The following is a 21,653-nucleotide window of genomic DNA, read 5'->3' on the forward strand; positions in this document are numbered from 1 at the left end:
ATGTAGCAAGGTGCCATGCCTAACACTAGGCTAAAGATAAGCTACATATACATGAACCAGTAATAAAAATGGTCTTTTAAATGTTAAGTTTGAATAAGTGTCATGAGAAGCAAATTGCAAGGCAATCTGGATTTTTAATCTGAGAGTGGTCCTTTAGGGGATGAGCAAGGTAAATTGCTCTTATTTCACCTAGTAGTTCAGAGAAAATGCTTGAGGTTACATTACACTGACTGCAACAGAGCCAAAATATGTCTCTAAATTAGCAATCATTTCAGTGTTTACATTTTATGAACAGTTAATATTTTATTGGAAGAAGTCAACAAACTTATCTGAACAGCTGAGGGAATAAACAGCATTTCCTGTGATTTTTCTCTGATGCACGTAGCTGCAAAGAAGGGATATCACTGTATGCAACATTCACCTAAATATATAGAACATTCTTTGAGTTTGTGTAAATGAGAATAGTTTTGAACTAGACAGTGTGGCTTCATAAAATTAATTCTTTTCACATCTCAGACCATTAATGGCCACAGCAGGTTTTTTGCGTGGGTTACACTTTTTTGTTACACTTGTGTGTAACATGTTAAACAACTGATTCTAAAATCAAAATAAGGACATGTCAGAAAATTATAAAGTCTGTTTCAAAGGCTCTGTGATAAACACATTAGTGACACAGGTAACAGCTTTCTTCTTCCAAGACCTTTGACACAAGCTGTGATACCTTCAAAATTGATTACTTGACACAGGTGCCTTGCTCTATACTAAAACACACATGCTTCAATAGAAAATATCAGTATAGATGTCCTGAACTAAACAACAAAATATTTTTTGCTGTAGAACAGCTCTTTAATATTTAATCTTTTTGTAATACTATTTGAAAGCAAGTAATACGACTATCTTGGCTTCCATTGCAGAAAATACTCCTGGTTTTTCTCAATACAGATGTGCTGATGTTACATAACACTTTTCTTCATGTCCCAATAACTGAAAGATGATGTCTTTTGAAGTTCATTAGTATGCAAACTAATGATTCTTCTTATATTTACATTTTTCAAAAATTTATTTATAGTTCCAGTGTTTTGTTTTTTAAAACTTATTGTTCATGTGCAGACATTTGATTGCTCTGTATGTTTACTTTTATTATGCATGCATTGGTCATGACATTAAATCAGTGGACTAAATGTGGTTGGTCACGTTGATTGGATCAAATAGGTACATCAAGCTGTAAAGGCTCCCCTACACAGCTCTGCGAATGCACCTCAACTCTGACTCGCAGCACTCCCTGGTATTATAATCCTGAGCATCATATAAATATGGACGAGCAAGCATGCCAAATTTTGCAGCAGTTTTTTTGCGTGGGTCTCTTTTTGGTATGAACCCAGAGCTTAGGATGTACGAGATGAGTATGTTAGTATACTGTGAGCGCTGCGCACCACCACCGAACTCCCCTTTTCTTTGAAATATTATGAAAATTTTTCATGTGGATTTTTAGAGCACATATTTTTCTTTATTCTTTGTAAAAAAAAGTGTGCAAGTTATATGGCGTAGGTATTTTTTTCTTTGTTGTGATGCATAATAAAAGTTTCTGAAATTCTATTATGTAATAAACTGGAGAGGTATCCAAACCCCTACTTACACTAATACTTTCATATAACCTATTATAGGTTGTCTTTAGATAAACGTCAATTATACTGGAGGATCAAATAATAATTATTATAACATAGATTGAAATAGTTTTGGGAGATCCTGAATGATTTTCAGAACAGTACTGCAGTGGATTGTGAAATGTAGCATGTCAATAACTGACTTAGTGTGTCCCTCTGATGAGCCCATCAGTATCTGAACATAAGTCAAGATAATGATATAAAAAGGAAACTTTTTCTGTCTTTTGAATTTGTTAGTTATTTCCATGTCCAAATTTAAAATTAGGTTCCCAGAAAGGTGACTAAAGTAGAGGAGCTCAAATGGACTGGAAGATAGTTACTTTATGATAAATGGCTGTCACTGTTCATAGGATCCAGAACCTAATTACAAACTCCAGGCTATTCTGCCTCTTAGCAAAGAAATAAATGTATATTTGTATGGGTTTTTTTAGATGTTTTCTTCAAAACTAATGATCTGGTCAATGAGAAGACAGAGTTTAAAGCTTAAGAATGCTTACACTGCTGTAAAAGGCAACAGGCCACTTCCAATTAATCACTAGAAAGGAAGATCATTGCAATCAGAAGCTACTGCTGAATACAAACAAGCCAAAAGAACACCGTCTTCAAAATAGTTCATGTTGAATTAGGATGTAGCCGCTTATTAATCATTATAAATAGGATGTCAAAGCTGTGATCATTTAGAGTACATAAGCAGTGAGGCTGCTCCAACGTGCTGGAATTCCAGCACATTGGAGTAGACTCAATTAATCTGCAACTGTCACGCTCCAGCAGCCTCTTCGTCTTGTGTATCAGCATCTCCGCACTTAGAAAAGGTGGTGGGGGCACTTGAACTAAAGCGTGTCGAATAAGCTTTAGTTCAAGCAACTTCACTGCCATTTTTAAGCGTGGGGACACTGATACAGGAGACATGGTGGCACTTTAATTGGAGCAGCTTTTGGAGCCACTCTAATTAAAATGCTGCTCCCCAACTCTCCAGAGCACATGTAAAAGTGGCCTCAAGTATGAAAAAAGGTAATACAGAAAAGGTGAGTGTTCTTTAGGGTAGTCATTGTTAACCTATGACCCATGGGCCAGATCCAACCATTGAGCCACTTTATCCAGCCCACAGAGCTGAAGGCCTTCTGTGGTGGGGTGCTTTGCCAATGGGCTGAGTGGGTGGCAGGGAGAAGTGCTGGTGGCAGCAGGAGCATTGCAGGGGAGAGTGGAGACTGTGGCACAAGTCAGGTTGAAAGGAGCCCATGCTCAGAGCCAAGCTCTGTTAAAGTGGCCCCCCATTCAAAAATGTTGCTCTAAGGGGTTTAGTATGGAGGAGCACTTAACACCCATACAATATTAAACATGAAAACATTATCTGTTAGGCAAGCCCCAAAATTCCTGTTCCCAATCTGCGAAAGGAAAGCTATTGTTGTGAACATAAAATATAGTCCCATCCCCACCATGCATGCTACTCTGAACAGTCTCTTATAGAGAAAGATATTTCAATTTAATCTTAAGCAGGCAGGTTAGCCAGTTTTAAAAAGTTCATTGATCACCTACAAAAAAAAATATCAAACCGTATTTAAATAAAGAATATTTTGCAACAGACCTGAACAGCTAAGCTTTGTGTATAAATGACCTCAAGAAAACTCAGCTATTTATTTAAAAATTCTTAAAAATCAAGTTACCTCAGGCATTGTTTATGCCTGGCAAAAAAATAAAACCTGCATACAGCTGAATAATTTCCAACACCAAAAGTAATTCTGAAATTTATTGAGAGACAATTATTGTATCATAACTTCAACTTTGAATTCATGACCTGGTGTTTTTAAACTACTTTCCCTGACTTCTTTCTATTACATGAAGTAAATGGTTATGGACATTTCATTTTTGGAGGAATTTTTAAACTTTCTACTTAAATCCTGGTGGGAGTTGCATGTTCTGGAGACCGGCTCCTGACTTCATAGGAAGCTGGAAGGGGAGATGCTGTTAGTTTGTCTTTAAAGTATAGATATATTCAGGTGTCTTTCATTCCAGTCTTAGGCTAGGTGTGTTTATTTTCTGCTATCACATGCAGAAACAGAAGTTTGTATTTGGATTATGGGCTTTTTGTGATATGAGACATCAATTGTTTCTGCCTCTTATTAGGCTAGATTAGATAATAGGGGTAAGAGGTGATGTTTCCACTATTCAGGAAAACTGGAAAGGTGCAAGTGGTTGAGGCTAGGTAGGTTAATTTAATACCCAGCTACCACATTTTAGATTGCACTGGTTTGAATGAAACTGGCCTCAGTATTAGCTCTTGAACCAAATCTCCAGAAGCAGAGAGTGAGGTATGAGTTTTTAGCTGTTTGTTTCTGCGCCTATGCATAATGTCTTTTTTTCCTCTCTGAACGTGAAACGCTGTCAGAGCTACACATTTGCTGTATTTTTTTTCTTACTCAAGAACTGGGGAAAAGTCTTAAATAGTGAAAGCAATATAATTTTGGTCTCTTCAGCTGAGGATGTGGTGTTGTGAACACATATTCACTAAGAAAACTGAAGGGTAAGGGCCTGTTTCTCATTCTTCTCACATGGTATCCGCTGACTCCATGCTAGAATGTGGTTTCCTCTATTCCGAATGGCATAGGGGAGGGGTTTTTTTGCATTTAGCTTTTTCATCTATTCATTTTTGTTACTGTAGCCACCAAGTTCTGATAAGAATATTGATCTAGGGATTACAGTTCTTGAGCCCAACCTCCAGGAAAAGTGAAGTATAAAACTCTGGCTCAAGCTGCTTGTTTCTGTATTTATTGACAATATCAGCTATTTTCTGTTTTCGGCGGACGTGTGGGGGGTTGTATGAATCACTTTCCAGCCTCTTTCTTCGGCAAATGTTTATTACCGTCTGTCTCACTAAGAAACCTGAAAGAGAAAAGAATTGGTACTAATTTTAAACAAATCTTGTCCCATTCCCCCTTTTCTGTTTTACCAGAGAAAGGAAGAAGGACATTTCAATTCAGGGTCTGTTCTCTTTACAGCCAAATTGTAAAACATTCCCAGCTCCTCTGAGTCAGTAACTATTGTTAAAAAGTGGTTAGTGATGGCTTAATGCAGTGACATGATTACAGAACTACAATAACTCTTTGTTGTTGTACATTCATTTTAAAGCAAATTTTCAGTTTAATGATTTAGGCTAAGTACAGACAGTCAAAAAGCCTGAGGCTGAATCAATTAAATCTTTGCAGGTTATTCTAAACTGCATAGATGGAAATAATAAACAAGTGAAAAGACATTCACTTTTGATTCTGGAAATGCAGCCACATGCTTGCAGTGGCCCAGGCCAGAAGCCAGGGGGGTGCTAGAGCATGCCTCCCTGTTCAGCTGGAACAGACAGCTTGAGCCATGGCTAGCCCATCCACTCTGTGAGGGGGAGTTTGCAGGGGAGATGCAACGCATCCTGGGATTCTGGGGGACCGAGAGTTAACTTGAATCTGAAGGGAATCTGGCACAGATGTTTAATAAACCAATTTAACCTAAATCAGTTAGGTCTGACATGGGCAACTGGTACCACCTTAGTCAGGTGGGGCACGTGCCTCCCCAGCAACCAGTCAGTGACTGGGGGAAGAGGGGGATCCCCTCATGGCTGATCCCACTGACTGGCACTCTCACCTGCTCCCCTTGCTCATCACCTAAGCAGTGAGCGTGGCTGGTCAAGGGGTGCACCAGCACTCCTAGGGGGTGCATGTGCACCCCATGCATCCCCTACGCGTCACCACTGAGGTCTTAAGGTTTATCTTAAACAAGTTTCAGCAATTTTGAAAGCGGTTTATGTGCACCAAACATAATGCCTTGCTGGACTTGGTCCTTGCCAGAGGCAATGACCTGGTAGGGATCTGCAGGTGCTCGAATACCTAGGCATTAGTGACCATTGTCTGCTGCAGGGTGGTGAAAGCAAACAGAAAGGCAAAAGTCCTTGATTTCAGGAGGGCTAACTTCAATGAGCTCAGGAGATTAGTAAGACAGACATTGGGGACTCAGAGCTTCAATGAGATGGGAATCCAGGACGGATGGTTGTTTCTTAAGGAGACGATCCTCCGAGCTCAGAGGGAGTCAGTCCCAATGTGAACCAAAGGGGGCAAGAGTGCTAAAAAGCATCCTTGGCTCAGTAAAAGGTATCCAGGAGGGCCTGAGGGCAAAAAAGGTGGCATACAATCCGTGGAAGCAAGGGGCAATCACCAAGGAGGATTACATCTCCATCGCTCATGATTGCAGGGAGGCAGTTAGGAAAGCCAAGGCAGAGAGGGAACTTGGGCTGCCGACCAGAATTAAGGATAACAAAAGGTCCTTTTTCAAATACATAGGGAGTAAGAAGGCGGCACCAGGTCACGTGGGGCTCCTACAGGACAGGCTTGGCAATCGGGTGATTGCAGCAAAGGAAAAAGCTGAACTCTTCAACGACTTCTTTGCCTCCATATTTCTGAGCAGGGACCGAGACAGCTCCCCCACTAGGATTATGGACAGGCTCAGGGGACACAACGCCAGGCCTAGGGTCAGGGACAATCTAGTTAGGGAACTCTTGGAGGGGTTAGACATGTATAAATCAGCAGGTCCGGATGCTCTTCATTCGAGGGTACTGAGGGAATTGGTGGAGGTCATAGCAGGGCCCCTGGCACAGCTGTATGAGTGCTTGTGGTGCTCTGGCTAGGTCCCAGAGGACTGGAAAAGGGACAATATTGTCCCCATTTACAAGAAGGGGAGAAAGGAGGACCTGGGTAACTACAGGCCAGTTAGTCTCATCTTGGTCCTTGGGAAGACCTTTGAGAAAATTATGAAGGAACACATCTGCGGGGGCCTAGCATGGTAGGTAACGCTCAGGGGCAACCAACACAGGTTCACTGTGGGCAGATCCTGCCTGACTAACCTTGTTTCCTTTTATGACCAGGTCACAAAGTCCTTGGATGTGGGTGTTGAGCTGGATGTCGTCCACCTGGACTTCAAGAAGGCCTTTGACACTGTTTGTCATTCCATTCTCATAAAAAAAAACCAGGCAACTGAGGCATTGATGCCTACACAGTCAGATGGGTGGCAAATTGGCTCAATGGTTGCACCCACAGAGTGGTGGTGGACGGGTTGTTTTCAACCTGGAGGGATGTGGGCAGTGGAGTTCCCCAGGGCTTGGTCCTCGGGCCTGTGCTATTCAACATCTTTATCAGTGACTTGGAGGTGGGGCGTGGGAAGCATGCTGTCCAAATTCGCTGATGACACAAAGATGAGGGTAGAAGTGGGCACACTGGAGGGAAGGGACAGAATCCAGCTAAATCTAGACAGGTTACAGAGGTGGGCGGATGAGAACAGAATGGAATTCAATGCAGACAAGTGCAAGATGCTGCATCTAGGGAGAAGGAACCTACAACATACCTATAGGTTGGGGAACACCCTTCTCAACAACACAGTGACGGAAAGGGATCTTGGAGTCATTGTTGACTCCAGGGTGGACATGAGCCGCCAATGCGAGGAAGCGGTCAGTAAGACTAACTGCACCTTGTCATGCATCTACAGATGCATCACATGCAGGTCCAGGGAGGTGATCCTTCCCCTCTATGCAGCGTTGGTCAGGCCGCAGTTAGAGTACTGCGTCCGGTTTTGGGTGCCGCACATCAAGAGGGATGTGGCTAACCTTGAGAGGGTTCAAAGGAGGGCCACTCGCATGGTCAGGGGGCAGCAGGCCAGGCCCCACAAAGATAGATTAAAGGGCTTGAATCTATTCAACCTCCACAAGAGAAGACTGAGAGGTGATCTGGTGGCCGTCTATAAACTTGCCGGGGGGACCAGCAGAAAATAGGTGAGGCTCTGTTCCTCTGGGCACCACCTGGGATAACAAGGAATAATGGCCACAAATTGATTGAGAGCAGTTTCAGGCTTGATGTCAGGAGGCATTACTTTATGGTTAGGGCTGCCAGGCTCTGGAATGGGCTCCCAAGGGAGGTGGTGCTCTCCCCTACCTTGGGGGTCTTCAAGAGGAGGACTTCAAGAAGAGTTTGGATAGATATCTGGCTGGGGTATTATGATCCCAGCGCTTGTTCCTGCGGAGGGAAGGGGGTCGGACTTGATATGTTCGGGTCCCTTTCAACCCTAGAAACTATGAAACTTTGGTTGTGTTACAGATTTGAACTAGTTTCCGATCACTTATACTGATTTATGTGTAATTTCTGTCCCTAGCCCCTGTGATTGTGCTTTGGGGTCTCTCTTGGCTGAATATACAGGCTGTACTGAGCACACATCTTGGCCATCCCTTGACTAGCTGGAGTCAGAGTACTGAACCATGGCTCAATCATCTCTAGGGATGGAGCATCTGTCTTCCCCTGCTTTCTCAGTCCCAAGGGGGTTACCACATCACCTTGGATCTTCCCCTACCTTGGAGTTATCTGGGAAACATCAATCAATTTTAACTGTTACATGGCAGCATAAAGTATAATAATACTAGATCAACAGAACACCCTTGGATGTTTAGAATTCAGGTAGATCTACACAAGCAACACTTTATAGGAATATGAGTATACTATAGGAGAAAAAGAGTCTTCATATGGATACAGTTATACTGGCTACCAACAGAAAAAAAAACACCCAGAAATTAAGCAGAGTATACTGGTAAGAGCTCGGTTTTCCCAATGTAATTGTGTTTTTTAGGGGCTTGGTCATGTTGTTCTTCTAGGCACATGTAGTATAACTTTGGTCTCAGTTTTTAGAAGCAGAACAGTATGGAGGACTGACTGCCTTCTCTTAACCGAGGAATCCCACAACATGGGAAGAGGAGATGTACTTGGAACAGAGGGGCATTTGAGGTATGCATTCATATTCCTATTGGGCGCATCTACATGTGTGCTTTAATGCACATTAGCCTATTTTAAAGCAGCACAAAAAAGTGTTCTTTCGTTAATGTGCATTAAAATAAGCTAATGTGCATTTTTCTAGCACTTCAAAATGGAGGTACTAGAATTTAGTGCACATTACCTAAAGCACATTAATGAACATGTAGACACATTCACTTTGTCCTTTGGAGACTGTCAGAGCAGCCCCTACAAGGTGCTCTCAAACATGCTGGAACTTGCCAAAGAATTGGGAAGTCATAGTTAGCTTCTAGAAGAGCCTTACACACTGCTGCACTGAAAAGAAACTCAGCAGAGAAAAAAATATATAACTCCTAACTTTTAGAAAGTGGTACAATCTAAGGGTGGGCCTATAAAGACATATATCCATTTAACTGCAATTTCCTTGAAATCCCTCCCCCGCCAAACCTGTAAGGGGCTAAGTTATTTGAGAACTAAAGGGGCTAACAGATTTTGCTACATTTAATAAAAATACTTGGGCCACCTATTCTGAAATCAAGCTTATAAACAGACTTGTATTGAATCCTCAGAGACCCATCCTTGCCCACTGAGATACAGTGAACCTGGCCTTGCAGAACGCAGCTCACTGAAGGGCAAGAGAATCAAAGCAATCATTAGGTCAAGCAGAAACTGCTGGGCCCATCTTCAAAGGCAGCAGTCATGCTGAAGCGATCAGAGCTAAACATCCTTTACCGTTGATATGACTGATAAACTTTATCATTATATTTGTTTTTTACTGTGTCAATTGTGGACCTATGCACAACATTTTTATAGATTCATGATCTGATTTATCACCATATTTGTATTTGATTATGTTAATTTTAGGAGTAGAATAATGCTTTTATAATGGTTGGCCCTATTTTATTATTATATGAGCATTTCTGTTATTTTTGCTTAAATTTATATTATGGTTGCATGTTCGTTATATTGTTTTCAGGAGCATGGCTTTCAGCCAGAATCTTTAATAAATTGAATTGAATTGAGGCTGTAGTCAGGTGGCTAGAAGGAAGCAGGAATTGGCTACATATAAGCTCAGTCTCTGGGCTTGGGCAAGCAGTCTACACTTGCAGGCTGCAGGGTGAGGAGCTGCGGACAATGCTGGCTGCCAGAAAACAATGGAGGTAATCTGGAGACTAAGGGCATAAGCCAGCTCCTTAGGGTAGAAGCATGGCAGCTGTTAGAGACCTAAGATGGGTGTTGAGACTGAGTTGCAACTAGGTTGTTTATGCTTTGTGTTATAGCTGGGGGGGGGGCTGGAGGTTATGCTGTGACTGGAGGACTGGGTTGTGTACATGGGGGAGGTTTGGAGGCCATGGAGCAGGGTGACAGGGGGCCCTCCGTGTATTGGGACCTGCTGTGGGCAGGAATGTGAGGGGCTAAGACCTTGAAGCTGAGGTCCAAGGCAGTAGATCTGAGGGTCTCAGCCAGAGGAAAAGGGCCAAAGCCAAGAAGGCCCAAGCAAAAATAAGGGTTTGAGACCTGAGAGGCCAAATTTGCTGGTTTGGGCCCGGCGGCCCGACCACATTGCCATCAAGTAATACTTGTGAGGTATGAGTGTGACTACGGGAGTGGCTGCAGGCCATGATTATAGCCTATAAGGCAGTGGTCATCAACCAGTGGATCTTGATCGACCGGTAGATCTAGTGGTAGATCTGGGAGCCTCTAGGAGTCGGTCCGAGGCTGGGGTTGAGGGGCTGAGTATGCACGTGCACACCCCAGACCAGCAGGTCAGTGCGTGGGGGAGGGATGGGGGGGGGGCGCTATATGGAGGCCCCCATGGTGAGAGACAGTGCTGCAAAGGCAGGAGCAGGGGTAAGTTGAGCTGGGACCCAGCCAGGTGGGACTTCCTTGCTGGGGTGGCACTCCCCCAAATGATTTTTTTCTCGGTCTCCCTTGATCTGCACCCACTTCCCTCCCCACAGACTTACCTGCTGGGCAGAGGAGGGGGACAGAGTGGCAGGGGTGGCAGTGGCTGCGCACTGTAGATCTTGGATTGCTTTTAAATGCCAAAGTTGATCTCCTACTTAAAAAGGTTGGAAACCACTGCTTAAAGGCATAATTAGGGCCATGGGTCAACCTTTAGGATATATATGACCCCAGTTCTCTGAGAAGGCAGAGAAGCCCTGGGGGCTGTCTTAAAGAGGAAGCACACCTTGTAGAGTTTAGAAGTGGAGAAGCCCCAAGGACTAGAGTTTGGGGGAGCAAAATTTGAGGACTTGACCAAGAAGGAAGATACCAAGGAAGTGCCTCCTCTGGCCTCTACAGGCAGACTCCCAGGTAAATACATTAACATAAAGGTGTAGCAGGTGAGAGATGGTAGGTGAGAGGGACTGGAGAACACAATAGGGCAGTATGACCACCACGGGGCATCAGGTGCTGGGGTCACACCCCCAACCTGATAAATGCCTCACAAATATGCAGCATGCAGGCTGAAGAGATCAGCTGTGGCAGATACCACTTGGTAGCTCAGGTATACCCTCCACCATGCCTTAAAGAACCCAAAGGTATATTCCACACACAGTTGTCAGCTGCACTTCCAGTAGTCAAACAACTCCTTCCTGGCATATTGGTATCCAACGTGGGGTTCATGAGTGGGTTAGCTGGGTATCAGGGTAACAGGAAGAAATAGTTGCTTCTTCTAGCTGGAAGTGTTACAGGTAACACTCCTTATGATATTAGGGAAAGCAGGAGTTCCAGAAGACTCTGACATCACAGACCTTGTCCAACTGCCTGATAGTCACATTTGCGAATCAGCCTGAGTGTTCTATACTGCCCTGTGCCATGCTGGAAAAGTACCCTTTCTGGCTGGTGTACTTAAGGCCCAGGTGTGCTGGGAATACACATGCCAAAGTAATTGGAAACCTCAAAGTGACAGATCTGGGTGTGACCTCCTGTAGACTGGAAAGTCTGAGAACCCTTTGTGTCGTGCATCTTTTTGACGGTGAAATGCATCTTGAAGGGTTTGATCCTGCCACGGATTTGTCCAAGCCAAGTTGAAAGACAGCAGACTGGAAGCTATTGTGGGTTGCTAGCTTCCAAACAGCAATTGCCACCACATCTCCACATTCATGAACACCTTCATGTTGGTAGAATGCCTCTGGAGTGACGGAACCAGCTTGATGCAGATCTCAAAGTAAGTTGCCGCTACTGCTATTCCCCTTAGATTCTTAGCTCTATTTCCTCCCTTTAACTCCATGCTGGTTTCCCTGGCCCAGAGGTGGTGGTAAATGATTTGAAAGTGAAGGTTTTCCTTCATGAAGTCTTATTCCTAACTCTCTGAGCATGTGGCTTTCAGATTAAGAGTACAGAACATAGCTTAAGGAAGGGTCGTTGAATCATAATTGAATCATGAGCTGCCATGACATACCAACTGGAAAAGGTGCTTGAACAAGAAGGCAGGCATAGCCAAATAGGTCAAAACTCAGCTGTGAAACTTAGCAGTGAAAGAAAATTAAAGCAGCTGATGGGGGTTTATGGAGGGGATACAAAAAAGGGGAGTTCTGTCTCTCCAGTTAGAAGGATGGATATGTGGAGTTATTCGTGCTGTCTCCAGGAAGCAGAGCAGAATTAAGAGTGTTTAGTATTTCCTATGCTTCTCTGCTGGTTGCCACATGAGGCCAGGAAGGAATTTTTTTTTGCCACCTGTTGCTACAGTTGTCAGTGTTTGGGGGGGTTTTTTGTTTTGTTTTTTTGCTTTCCTCAGAAGCACTGGGTGTTGGCTGCAGCCAAGGTTGGGGATTTTGACTGGGTCCTACTAGGACTAAAAGTCAGAGGTTCATGGTTAGAAGGTCTTACCCTTCCACTCAAGATCAGACTGATGCGATCATGAAGGAATTTTATGATCTCATAAATTTTTGCCTTCATCTGTAGCAGGGGACATCCTCTTCAGTGGTGGGACACTTACAGTCCTCATCCCCCACTCTTTAACTGTGGCAGGTTAGGGTGCTCTTGATGGTTTTTGGCATTGTGCCTTGTAGTTGTGCAATAGGGTTGATTATGTAATTTTAGGACTAGGTTAGAATAACATTGTTATGGGATGGTCTGAAGATGGATGATTCTAGAGATGTAATTAGGAAGGATAGATTTCTACCTTATAGACTAGCCAAAATAGCTATAGCTATTATATAGCACAAGCTTTTGTAAGCTGAAGCTCACTTCATCAGATGCTGTGTGATGAAGAGGGAGTGGGTTTGGACTAGATGACCTCCTGAAGTGGTGACTGGGGTGGGTGGTCACATGATACCACAATACTAGATGTCTGCCTAAGCTATGAGCTCCTCAGCTCTTTATGCTTATTTCACATCATGTCAGCATCAAGGTGATTTTTTTCCTCAGTGAAATGTGTGTGTGTGTGTTGGGGGGGGGGGGGGGGGGGCGAGGGGGGGGGGGGGGGGGGGGGGGTGTGCATTGGCAAGTTTTGTAAATATATCTAAGTGTATGAAGAGGACAAGGCCTGGATCTCTCATGCAGGCCAGTGATGAGAGTGAAATCCTCAGGTTCTGTCTGGTGTCTCAGGAGATCACTGCTGAGGCAGTTTTTGTCAGAGAAACTAGAGGAAGTCTCTCAGGATATACACAGGCTTTCTGCAGACATTGGTGAGAAAAGTACACATCATCATTCTGGAAAGTGATGTGAATAAGAGCAACAATGATATTATGAAGATTAAAAAAGAGAATGCTGTTCTTAAATTAAAGATCTACTTATTAGAACAACAAGATGAACTGGAGAATCAGTCATGTAGAAAAAAATTAAGATTAATTGGAATTCTAGAGGGCTGTGAGGGAGCAAATATGATTGGTTTCCTGCAAAATGTCCTGCCAGAAATCCTGAAACAAGATCTGCCATTACCTCCACCTGAGATCATATAAGCTCACTGCACAGGATCAAATCCTAACCAGAATGGGCTCAAGCCCAGGCCAGTTATATATTTAAGTTCCTGAGATTCTCTGACAAGGCTAATCTTTTGTTCATCAGCTAAGAAGATGGGATAAGTTATATTTAATGGACATAAAATTGACTATTTTCTGATTTCACAAAAGAACTGAACAAGAAAAGAGCAGCCTTTAATAAATTAAGGCAAGTGTTTCATGGTTTAGATGTCAAATACTATATGAAATACCCTGCGAGAATTAGCCTGGTGGTTTTCCATCTGAATTTTGTAAAACTTTCCTAAAAAGTCTAGCACCATTATTATTTGATATATAACAAGGAAATATTTCATAATGGAAATCTGCCTAGAGAAACAAGAACAGCTTTATTTTACTACTAAAGAAGGGAAAGAAAGGATTCCCATGTAGAGACTACTGCCCAATCTCATTATTGAATTCTGATGATAAGATTCTCACAAAATTACTAGTTCTAAGACTTAGTAAGGTGATTCCATCCTTGATACATGCTGATTAGATAGGTTTAATAAAGGGCAGGTTGGCCTCAGATGGTACAGGCAAATTATTACACATGATTCAGCAATGTCATCTATCTGACTCAGCCCTTTTCTCATTAGATGCTGAAAAGGCATTTGACAGGGTTGAATTCTAAATATCCGCTCTTAATTTTACAAAAAAATTGGTTTTGGTGAGAAATTCATAAATTGGATATCAGTTTTATACAGGTCTCTTCTCACAGAAGTATCTACTAATGATGTGATATCACCTTCATTCTGCTTGGAAAGGGGCACGTGTCAGGGATGTCCTATTTCTCCACTCTTATTCAATGTAGCATTGGAGCCTCTAGCTCAGCTATTAGGTAATCAACTCACATTGAGGGGATCAAGATTCTTGATCAAATGTATAAAATCAATTTATATGCAGATATCTTTCTTCTATTGAAAACCCAGGTAATTCATTAACTCACATGTTTGCTCTGTTTGAGTCATTTGGACAGTTATCAGGCCTCAGGATCAATTGGGGTAAATTCTCTTACATGAATGTGTCAAAGGGAAACATTTGGATGAACTTTGTCTATTTTCTCAGCTAAAGAACTGTAAGGTAATAAACTATTTAGGCATGCGGGTATGCTCTAGTCTTTACAATATGGTGCAACTAAATATTGATGATATCTTAACTACTATTAAAAAAAAGATATGGAAAGATGGAAAACCTACCCTATATCATTAATAGGAAGAATAGAAATAATCAAAGTGAATGAGTGTCCCAGGATTAATTATATACTCAGTTTATGGCCCTTGAAAGTACCTGTATCTGTTTTTAAGCATATAAATAAAATGATATTGAACTTCATATGGCAATCTAAAAGACGAAAAATGGCTGCCAAAGCTCTTAAAAGGGAATGATGCCATGGTGGAGTGGGTGTACCAAAATTCTATTTACATTATCTGGCTTATCATATTAAGGTACTTAAATATTGGATGTATGAAACTATTCCAGGGGACAAACCTATAAAAATGAGCATGAAAGAAAAGTTAAATTCCAAGTTTGGATCACAATCATTTTCATTTCTTAAGAGTTTACCCAGACCTCTGATATTAAACATTGTATTTAACTCTTTATGGAGTGTACCGTAACATCTTCAGATTTAACAAAATCTCCCTTTATTCCTTTATAGGAACACCCTTAATTGAAGTTTAAAGATAAGAAAGGAATCCTAGATTTCTGGGGAAAAAAACAATATAGCTACTGTAAAATCTATCATTAAGCAAAATCTATATATAAGCAAAAGGTGCAAGACTATGTGATAAATTTCAGTTATATAACAAAAAGCTGTGCTCTGGTGAATAAGACACATGGGAATTCTAATGTAATAAAAGCTTTATTCCGTCTGTCTGTCCGTATCACTTTATTCGCACTCTGATTGGTTGTCTCAGTAGCCAATCACAATACTGACTGAAATAACCAGATTGCTCCAAGAGTGTTCCAGACAGGAGGCAGTGGTGGCGGTGCAGCAGAGCGCTGCCATGATGGCAGGGACAGAGGGAATGGAGCGGGGAGGCGAAGCCAGCAGCACTGGCCTCCACCTCCCCACCCCCAGCTCCCTGGAGGTGGTGGCTACAGAGCAGGAGGCAGTGGCAGCATGGGAGTGCTGGCCAAGGGGGATGGAGAGGACGGTGGGGCAAGGTTCCCCCCCACCCCCACAACCACTCCTGGGAGGTGGTGGCAGTGCGAGCTGGTGGGTGGCAGCGCTTTGTCCCTGCCCCACCCCCAATCATTCCTGACAGGCAATTGGCTAGTATATGGAATAATTTATGACATACAAATTTGGAAAGATACATTGTACTCTATGGATTAACCTCACTTTGTTGGTAATACATACAAATGGTTTAGTAAATTATTATATACAGCAGATATTATTATTAAAGGTAAATAGGAAAAGGATTTACAGATATTGCTAACAGTTGAGAAATGGATTAGTATCTGGAAATCACTTTGTAAAACATCCAATTCATTGCTTTTAAAAACTGTTTCACATTAAATAGATTTTATTGGACCCCAGAAAGGTTATTTAAAGCAGGGCTAGCCTTGGATGACTAATGCTGGAGGAGGTGTGGAAACCAGACTGGGTCTCTAAATTATAGTTTATTCTTTTTGTCCTAAAATTACTAGCTTTTGGCTTAGCACATGTATAACACTTTCTAAGAAATTTAAAATGAACATGGTGCCAGTGGAAAACTCCCAGCATACCTTCATTCTTGGAATGGTTAAAAGAACTTATGCAGGTTCCATTAATGGAAAAGATTACATATGGAAATAGACATAACTGGGATCAATATGAAGAAATATGGTGCAATATAAATCATTTGTTAAGTTTATAAATTGATTTGTTTGTAGCTTGGTATCCTTTAAATGTATATGTATATTTGTTAGTTGGTTGCATGTAATGTCTAGCTCCCCCTTTCCCCTAGTCTTTACTAAATTTATAGTATGTATATTTAATTATCTATTTTGTAATACTTTAGTTTTGCTTTCTAATTGTATTTTCATTAGTTTATATCTTACTGTTATAATATGAAAATTAGTAATATTATAAGGACAAACAAAGGCAACTAAAAAGAATATAGTGACTAAAGGAAACACAGGCTAAAAGACCAGGATCTAATACCCCTAAGGTTCTGAAGTTTCCATTCTGCTGGCCTCAGAATACTCCAGGAAATTGTAGTCAAGAGCAGTGCTGGAGGAGCACAAGAGCATCAGCTTCAGCAAAACTTGAGATCATTTAGCTGGGAGAGGGCAGTTCATTTGTACACTTTTGACATGATACACATTAAAAAGTACTTCATCAAAAGGGAATTTGAAATGCTTTTAATGTGTACCCTTAGTGTCCATACCCAGAGTTGCTTTGTAGACAGCTAAATTTCTGCATCAGATATCAGTGTGTTATCAACATCAGGTCCATGTTTCTGATTTATATCTTTTGCCCCTAACTCTGTTCATTTGTCTTGTTGTCTTTTCTGCTCAGCTCCCTGTTCTCCAATTTGCTCCCCACCCACCTTGCTTTTGTCACTTCATTCCAATACAAATAAAAAGTATAACTGAAAAGTTTCCAAGCCATGGAAAATGTAAAAATAAATAATTTGTTAATTTTAGTTTAACAAAATTTAGCAAAATCTGTTTGCTGAAGCAGTGGAGAAAAACCTGCTTGTGTACTTCACCTACCCACTCTGAGCCATACATACTGCAAAGCTATTCCCAAGTCAAAAGTGCCTCATAACTACTGGAAAGGATCATATTAATTATTGAACAGTCAATTAAAAGCCTCCACTAGGTTTTAATTCACAACTTTCTGAATAAAATAACTTACCAAGAGCTCTCCTACTAACAATCATTCCATCCACCAGTGGAATGACCATGTTGAATTTCCCAGTAGCTCCTTGCACTTTTATCCTGAATAACCCAGTGTTTAAAGGATGGATAAAAATCACAGGAACCTCCTTTTCAGGGCTTGCAGATCTAAAGGAATGAAATTTTGGTGTTAAAAAGAGAAATATAGTATTTTAAGACAACTTTTTTAGGTAGAAAATAGCTCCAAGTTTTTTTTAAACAATGCTTTCTTTTTGTTCTATGGCTAATCATATTAAAGTTCAGAGAGGTAATTAGCTGTTTTAGTTTAATTTCAGGCAGAAGGCAGAATTGAGTGGCACCTTATAAACTAATTCAGAGAAGCATAAGCTTTCGTAAGCAACAGCTTACTTCATCAGATGCTATTAATGGACCTGAAAGGATAAATAGAAGGCAGTAATTTAAATACAAAAGATAAGGAAGGACAGAGGAAAGGAAAGGGGGCACTGCTGAGAAAGGTGCTACACAGCTATCTCTACACCACCAGCTTTCATTGTAAGTGCACTATCTTAGGGATCTGGAATAGACTTCACTCTGACCTGTTACAATACTAAACGCATGACAAGGAAAACAGAATCTCTCATCACCTATAGCCAACTGCTTGAACACTTTGTATACATGATTAATTACGTCCAATTCCCTCCTGGAAAACGATGATCACCTCAAGACAGACTTGCAGGGGAACAAACCTGTTCTGGCTTCACAGGCGACGTGTAGGGGGTGCACAGGAATGCATGCACACCCCCCTCAGAGTGCTGGTGCCCCACCTGAGAGTGAGCACTCTTGGCTTAGGTGATGGGCAAAGGGGGCAGGTGGAGCGCAGGTGAAGCGCCGGTGGCTCCCCCCCAACCAGGAAATACCACCAGCACTTCCAGGGTTGGTGTCCAGCCATGAGGGGACTGTGGGAAGTCCCTGCTTGCCTCCGCCATGCCCCTGCTGCCACCACCGGGTGGTCACTGAGCACCCCCCCCCCCCCCCCCCACCACGCGGGCCGCCCACCCCCAACCTCAGGAGGCATGCGTCACCTATGCCTGGCTTACAGGCAGCCTTCCCAGCTTCAAATGACATCTTTCCAGCAACAGACTCCTATTCTCACCAAGGCACCAGGCCTTGCAACAGACCCAGATGCTAAATGTGCCTCCTCATCAACAAAGACCACATTATCGCTAGACCAAACAAAACAGATTATAACATTCGGGGTTCATTCACCTGCTCCTCTACAAATATCTAATATAACATCTGCTTACAGTGCCCTTCTGAATAACAGTGATCTGACAGCAATTCCAAAACCGACATGTAACATCCCTGGATATTCTATCACTGACTTAGTGTAGCTGTTCTTAAACAAGACTGTAAAAGCCAACCTGAATGCAGAAGTTGCATAACAAGAAGTCATCCACAGACTGGAATGTGTTAAGTATGGTCTAAACAGAGACTATGGATTATCCATTACCTGAGCTAGCTTTTTCTACCTTCATGTTCCTATGACTTTACTGCTTTACCACCTTTACCTCTCTCAGCATTGCTCCCTCTCCTTTCCTCCCCCCTTCCCTATCCTTTGTATTTAAATTACTCCTTTCTATTTGAAACCTTTGCTCCTTGCAGGTCCAGCCACAGCTTCTGAGAAAGGAAGCTGTTGCTTATGAAATCTTAAGCCTTTCTGAATTTTACTAAATTAAAGGTGCCCTGCCTTCTGCCACACTAATATTGTGTAGCATGTTGGAAGATTAGTTTCAAGATATCTCTGGAACGGAACATGGAGATGTGGTGGGTAGGTTTCCAGTGTTCAAGATCTGTACCTAAAGAGGGAGACATCATTAATACATTTATATACTTCTATCACAGGATCTCAAAGTGCTACAAACATCTACTTAAACTTTGTCATGTGAACGCAGCATTAAACCATCTTATTAAAAAAATGAACAGGAGCAGAGAGAGGGTCAGTGGCTGGTCACAGAACCAGGAAGAGAACGCCACATTTTCTACTTTCCAGACACATGTTCTAACCCTACAAATACAAAAGTCCTTTCATTACTGCCCAGACAAATATCTGCTGCAAAAACCTACTGTATCATGCTTAACAAGACCCCATCTGTGATACTGTTCAGGTACAACTGTCTTCGAGAAATCAAAGAACATTCATGTCCCTGATTGGAAGTTTTCTTAAATTGCTGCACTGCCTGTTGACTGAAAGAAAACAAATTAAATAACTGACCTTAGGGAAGTACTACTATTTGCTGTAGTTTCTACACCAGTGCTGGTCTCAGAAACCAAATCAGAGAGGGGAAAGTTTTCTGGAAAAAAAAGGATGTGTAAAATGCACTTAACTATTTAATTGTTTGTACAAAGTAAAAATAACACATTTTAGAACATTTAAATACAAACAACAGTGATAAATCAGAATCTAGCATTTGTCTAAAAATAAACAGAACTCAGTTAAAAAAAAATAAAACATTTCAGATACAACTCAGTTGTTGGCCCTGCTATTACATTCATTAATGTTAAAATAGAAGTCCTACACACCTATATCATCATAACGTTCAACCCAGACCACATACACCTTGGTTTCAGGTCCCATTGGTGGAATAGTTCGGCCCGGAGGCACCTTCTTTGATCTGGAAGTAGGACTGAGCTATTTTGAACAGAAGAGCAGAGCAGCTTCAGTAAAATACATCAAAGTCCAATGACATATTTAACAAGCAACCATTCTAAGATTTTCAGTCACCAAACAGAAACTCCCCCTTGGCAAAAGAAGATGGAGCTGTTGCCTATGTTGCAGCAGCATGGTAGATTTATGTTGATATGAGCAGCAGTTGGGTTTCTGTATCACAGTTAACTTCTTTTTTTTTTTTTTAACTTGGTAGGCTAAAATTAAAACTGGATGAATATTTGTTTCTGCTTATCTTATTGCTGGTGTCCAAGCTTGACCAATTACATTCTTTATTAATATGTATATATGAGCATAATAGGGTACTCCTGTGTTACTGTGGAAGCCTATACAACATTCTTCCAAGCCTCCAAAAATCTTTAAGTGGCCGTATGGCACGCTGCCTTTATTTTCTCAATGACTCCCAGGCAAATTTGCTTATTTTACAAATGAAGACATTTTTGCTCATGATCTCTTTTGCAAAGTCATCCTTAAGACTGAAAGTGGATTACAATTCTTTTTGGCTCATGCAGAAGTCAATGATTCTGTTCTCAATGACATCTGTTTGGCTCTGAAGAAAATACTCACATAGCTGTAAATAACTGAAGGTAGATTCTGACCTTACACCTGGAACACATTTAGCAGATGCGTCTCCTTTTATAGGAACAGCAATATGATAGCAATATGAATAGCAGCTAAAATCCATCCAAATCTGTTGTACTTACAGAACCATTCACCCAATATTATGCATAAAGGAACAAAAATCAAAACAGTTCTTTTATTGTTTTTATACTAGTTCTGTTATCCACTTGTAATTTCATTTGTTCCGCTTAATTAGGGTTAGATGCAGGGCGTTTTCTCAAAGAAACAATACAAGGTGTAATGTTTTTAACAGATTTTAATGTCCATTAATGAAAGGGACTAAGACAGCAAATTATTGATACGATAATATTTCTAACCTGCTAAAAAGTTTCAGATCTATCTTGGTTTATCAATCCAAATAGTTGTTTTTTAACATTTCAAATTAGTCTGTACGCAGGCCTGTATGAGACTGTGGATGAGATTTTCAAAGGCACAAACTGTTCAAAGGTAGAAAAAGCAACTAGGCCCTTAACAACCACTAAAAACTTTCCCTTACTGCTCCTGAAGTTAGAACTGAGATTTTGTTTTAAAGAACATTATAGGCAAACAAAATACAAGTTGGCAAGTTCAAAAAAATCTTTCACTGAGAGGAGCTGGTGTCTTCCAAGGGAGATATGTCCATCATGATACTTCCTTAACAAACTTGTTTTTATGTGACAAGTAGCAAGCTTTTTTATTGCTGAAGGCAGCTACTGAAATGTAAACAGGGTAACAGTACCCTGGAATCTGCAGAAAGCAGGGTAGATTTGCATCTTATAGACTACTTAAATTAGAGATGTATAGCTTAACCTTTTGTCAGCAGAGAGCTCACTTCATCAGATGCATGAAGAGACATACATACCAGGAAAAGAAGAGGGGGAGGCTCAGTTTTCATCACACCTAGAACAACTGCTAGTATGGCTGCATATTAACAATTGGATCAAAAAGGAAAGGAGAGAAGGCAGTAAACTACATATATTGGGTAATCATGCAATAACGAAGCAGAGTAGGCTAATGCAGTGGGCTTGGTAACAGACCAGTCTACTTCAATTAGCAAGTTTGTCTTCCTTAAGTTGCCACATTC

At 41.4% G+C, this 21,653-nt stretch overlaps 1 protein-coding gene across 6 annotated transcripts in view; it reads right to left on the bottom strand.

The window, feature by feature from the left end:
* Positions 1-3,398: 3,398 nt before the first annotated feature.
* Positions 3,399-21,653, bottom strand: part of RALGAPB (Ral GTPase activating protein non-catalytic beta subunit) — a 193,922-nt gene continuing 175,667 nt past the window's right edge. For all 6 annotated transcript variants that reach the window (XM_025193089.1, XM_025193090.1, XM_006036751.3 and 3 more), the window contains 4 exons: positions 19,825-19,933; positions 19,517-19,595; positions 17,264-17,412; positions 3,399-4,544 (listed from right to left, as the gene is read on the bottom strand). In XM_025193089.1, the coding sequence (XP_025048874.1) occupies positions 4,351-4,544; positions 17,264-17,412; positions 19,517-19,595; positions 19,825-19,933 (531 nt within the window). In that variant the 3' untranslated portion in view covers positions 3,399-4,350. The remainder of the gene's footprint in view (positions 4,545-17,263; positions 17,413-19,516; positions 19,596-19,824; positions 19,934-21,653) is intronic.

The sequence above is a fragment of the Alligator sinensis genome, unplaced genomic scaffold (assembly GCF_000455745.1).
Source record: "Alligator sinensis unplaced genomic scaffold, ASM45574v1 scaffold1193_1, whole genome shotgun sequence".
Classification (NCBI taxonomy): domain Eukaryota; kingdom Metazoa; phylum Chordata; order Crocodylia; family Alligatoridae; genus Alligator; species Alligator sinensis.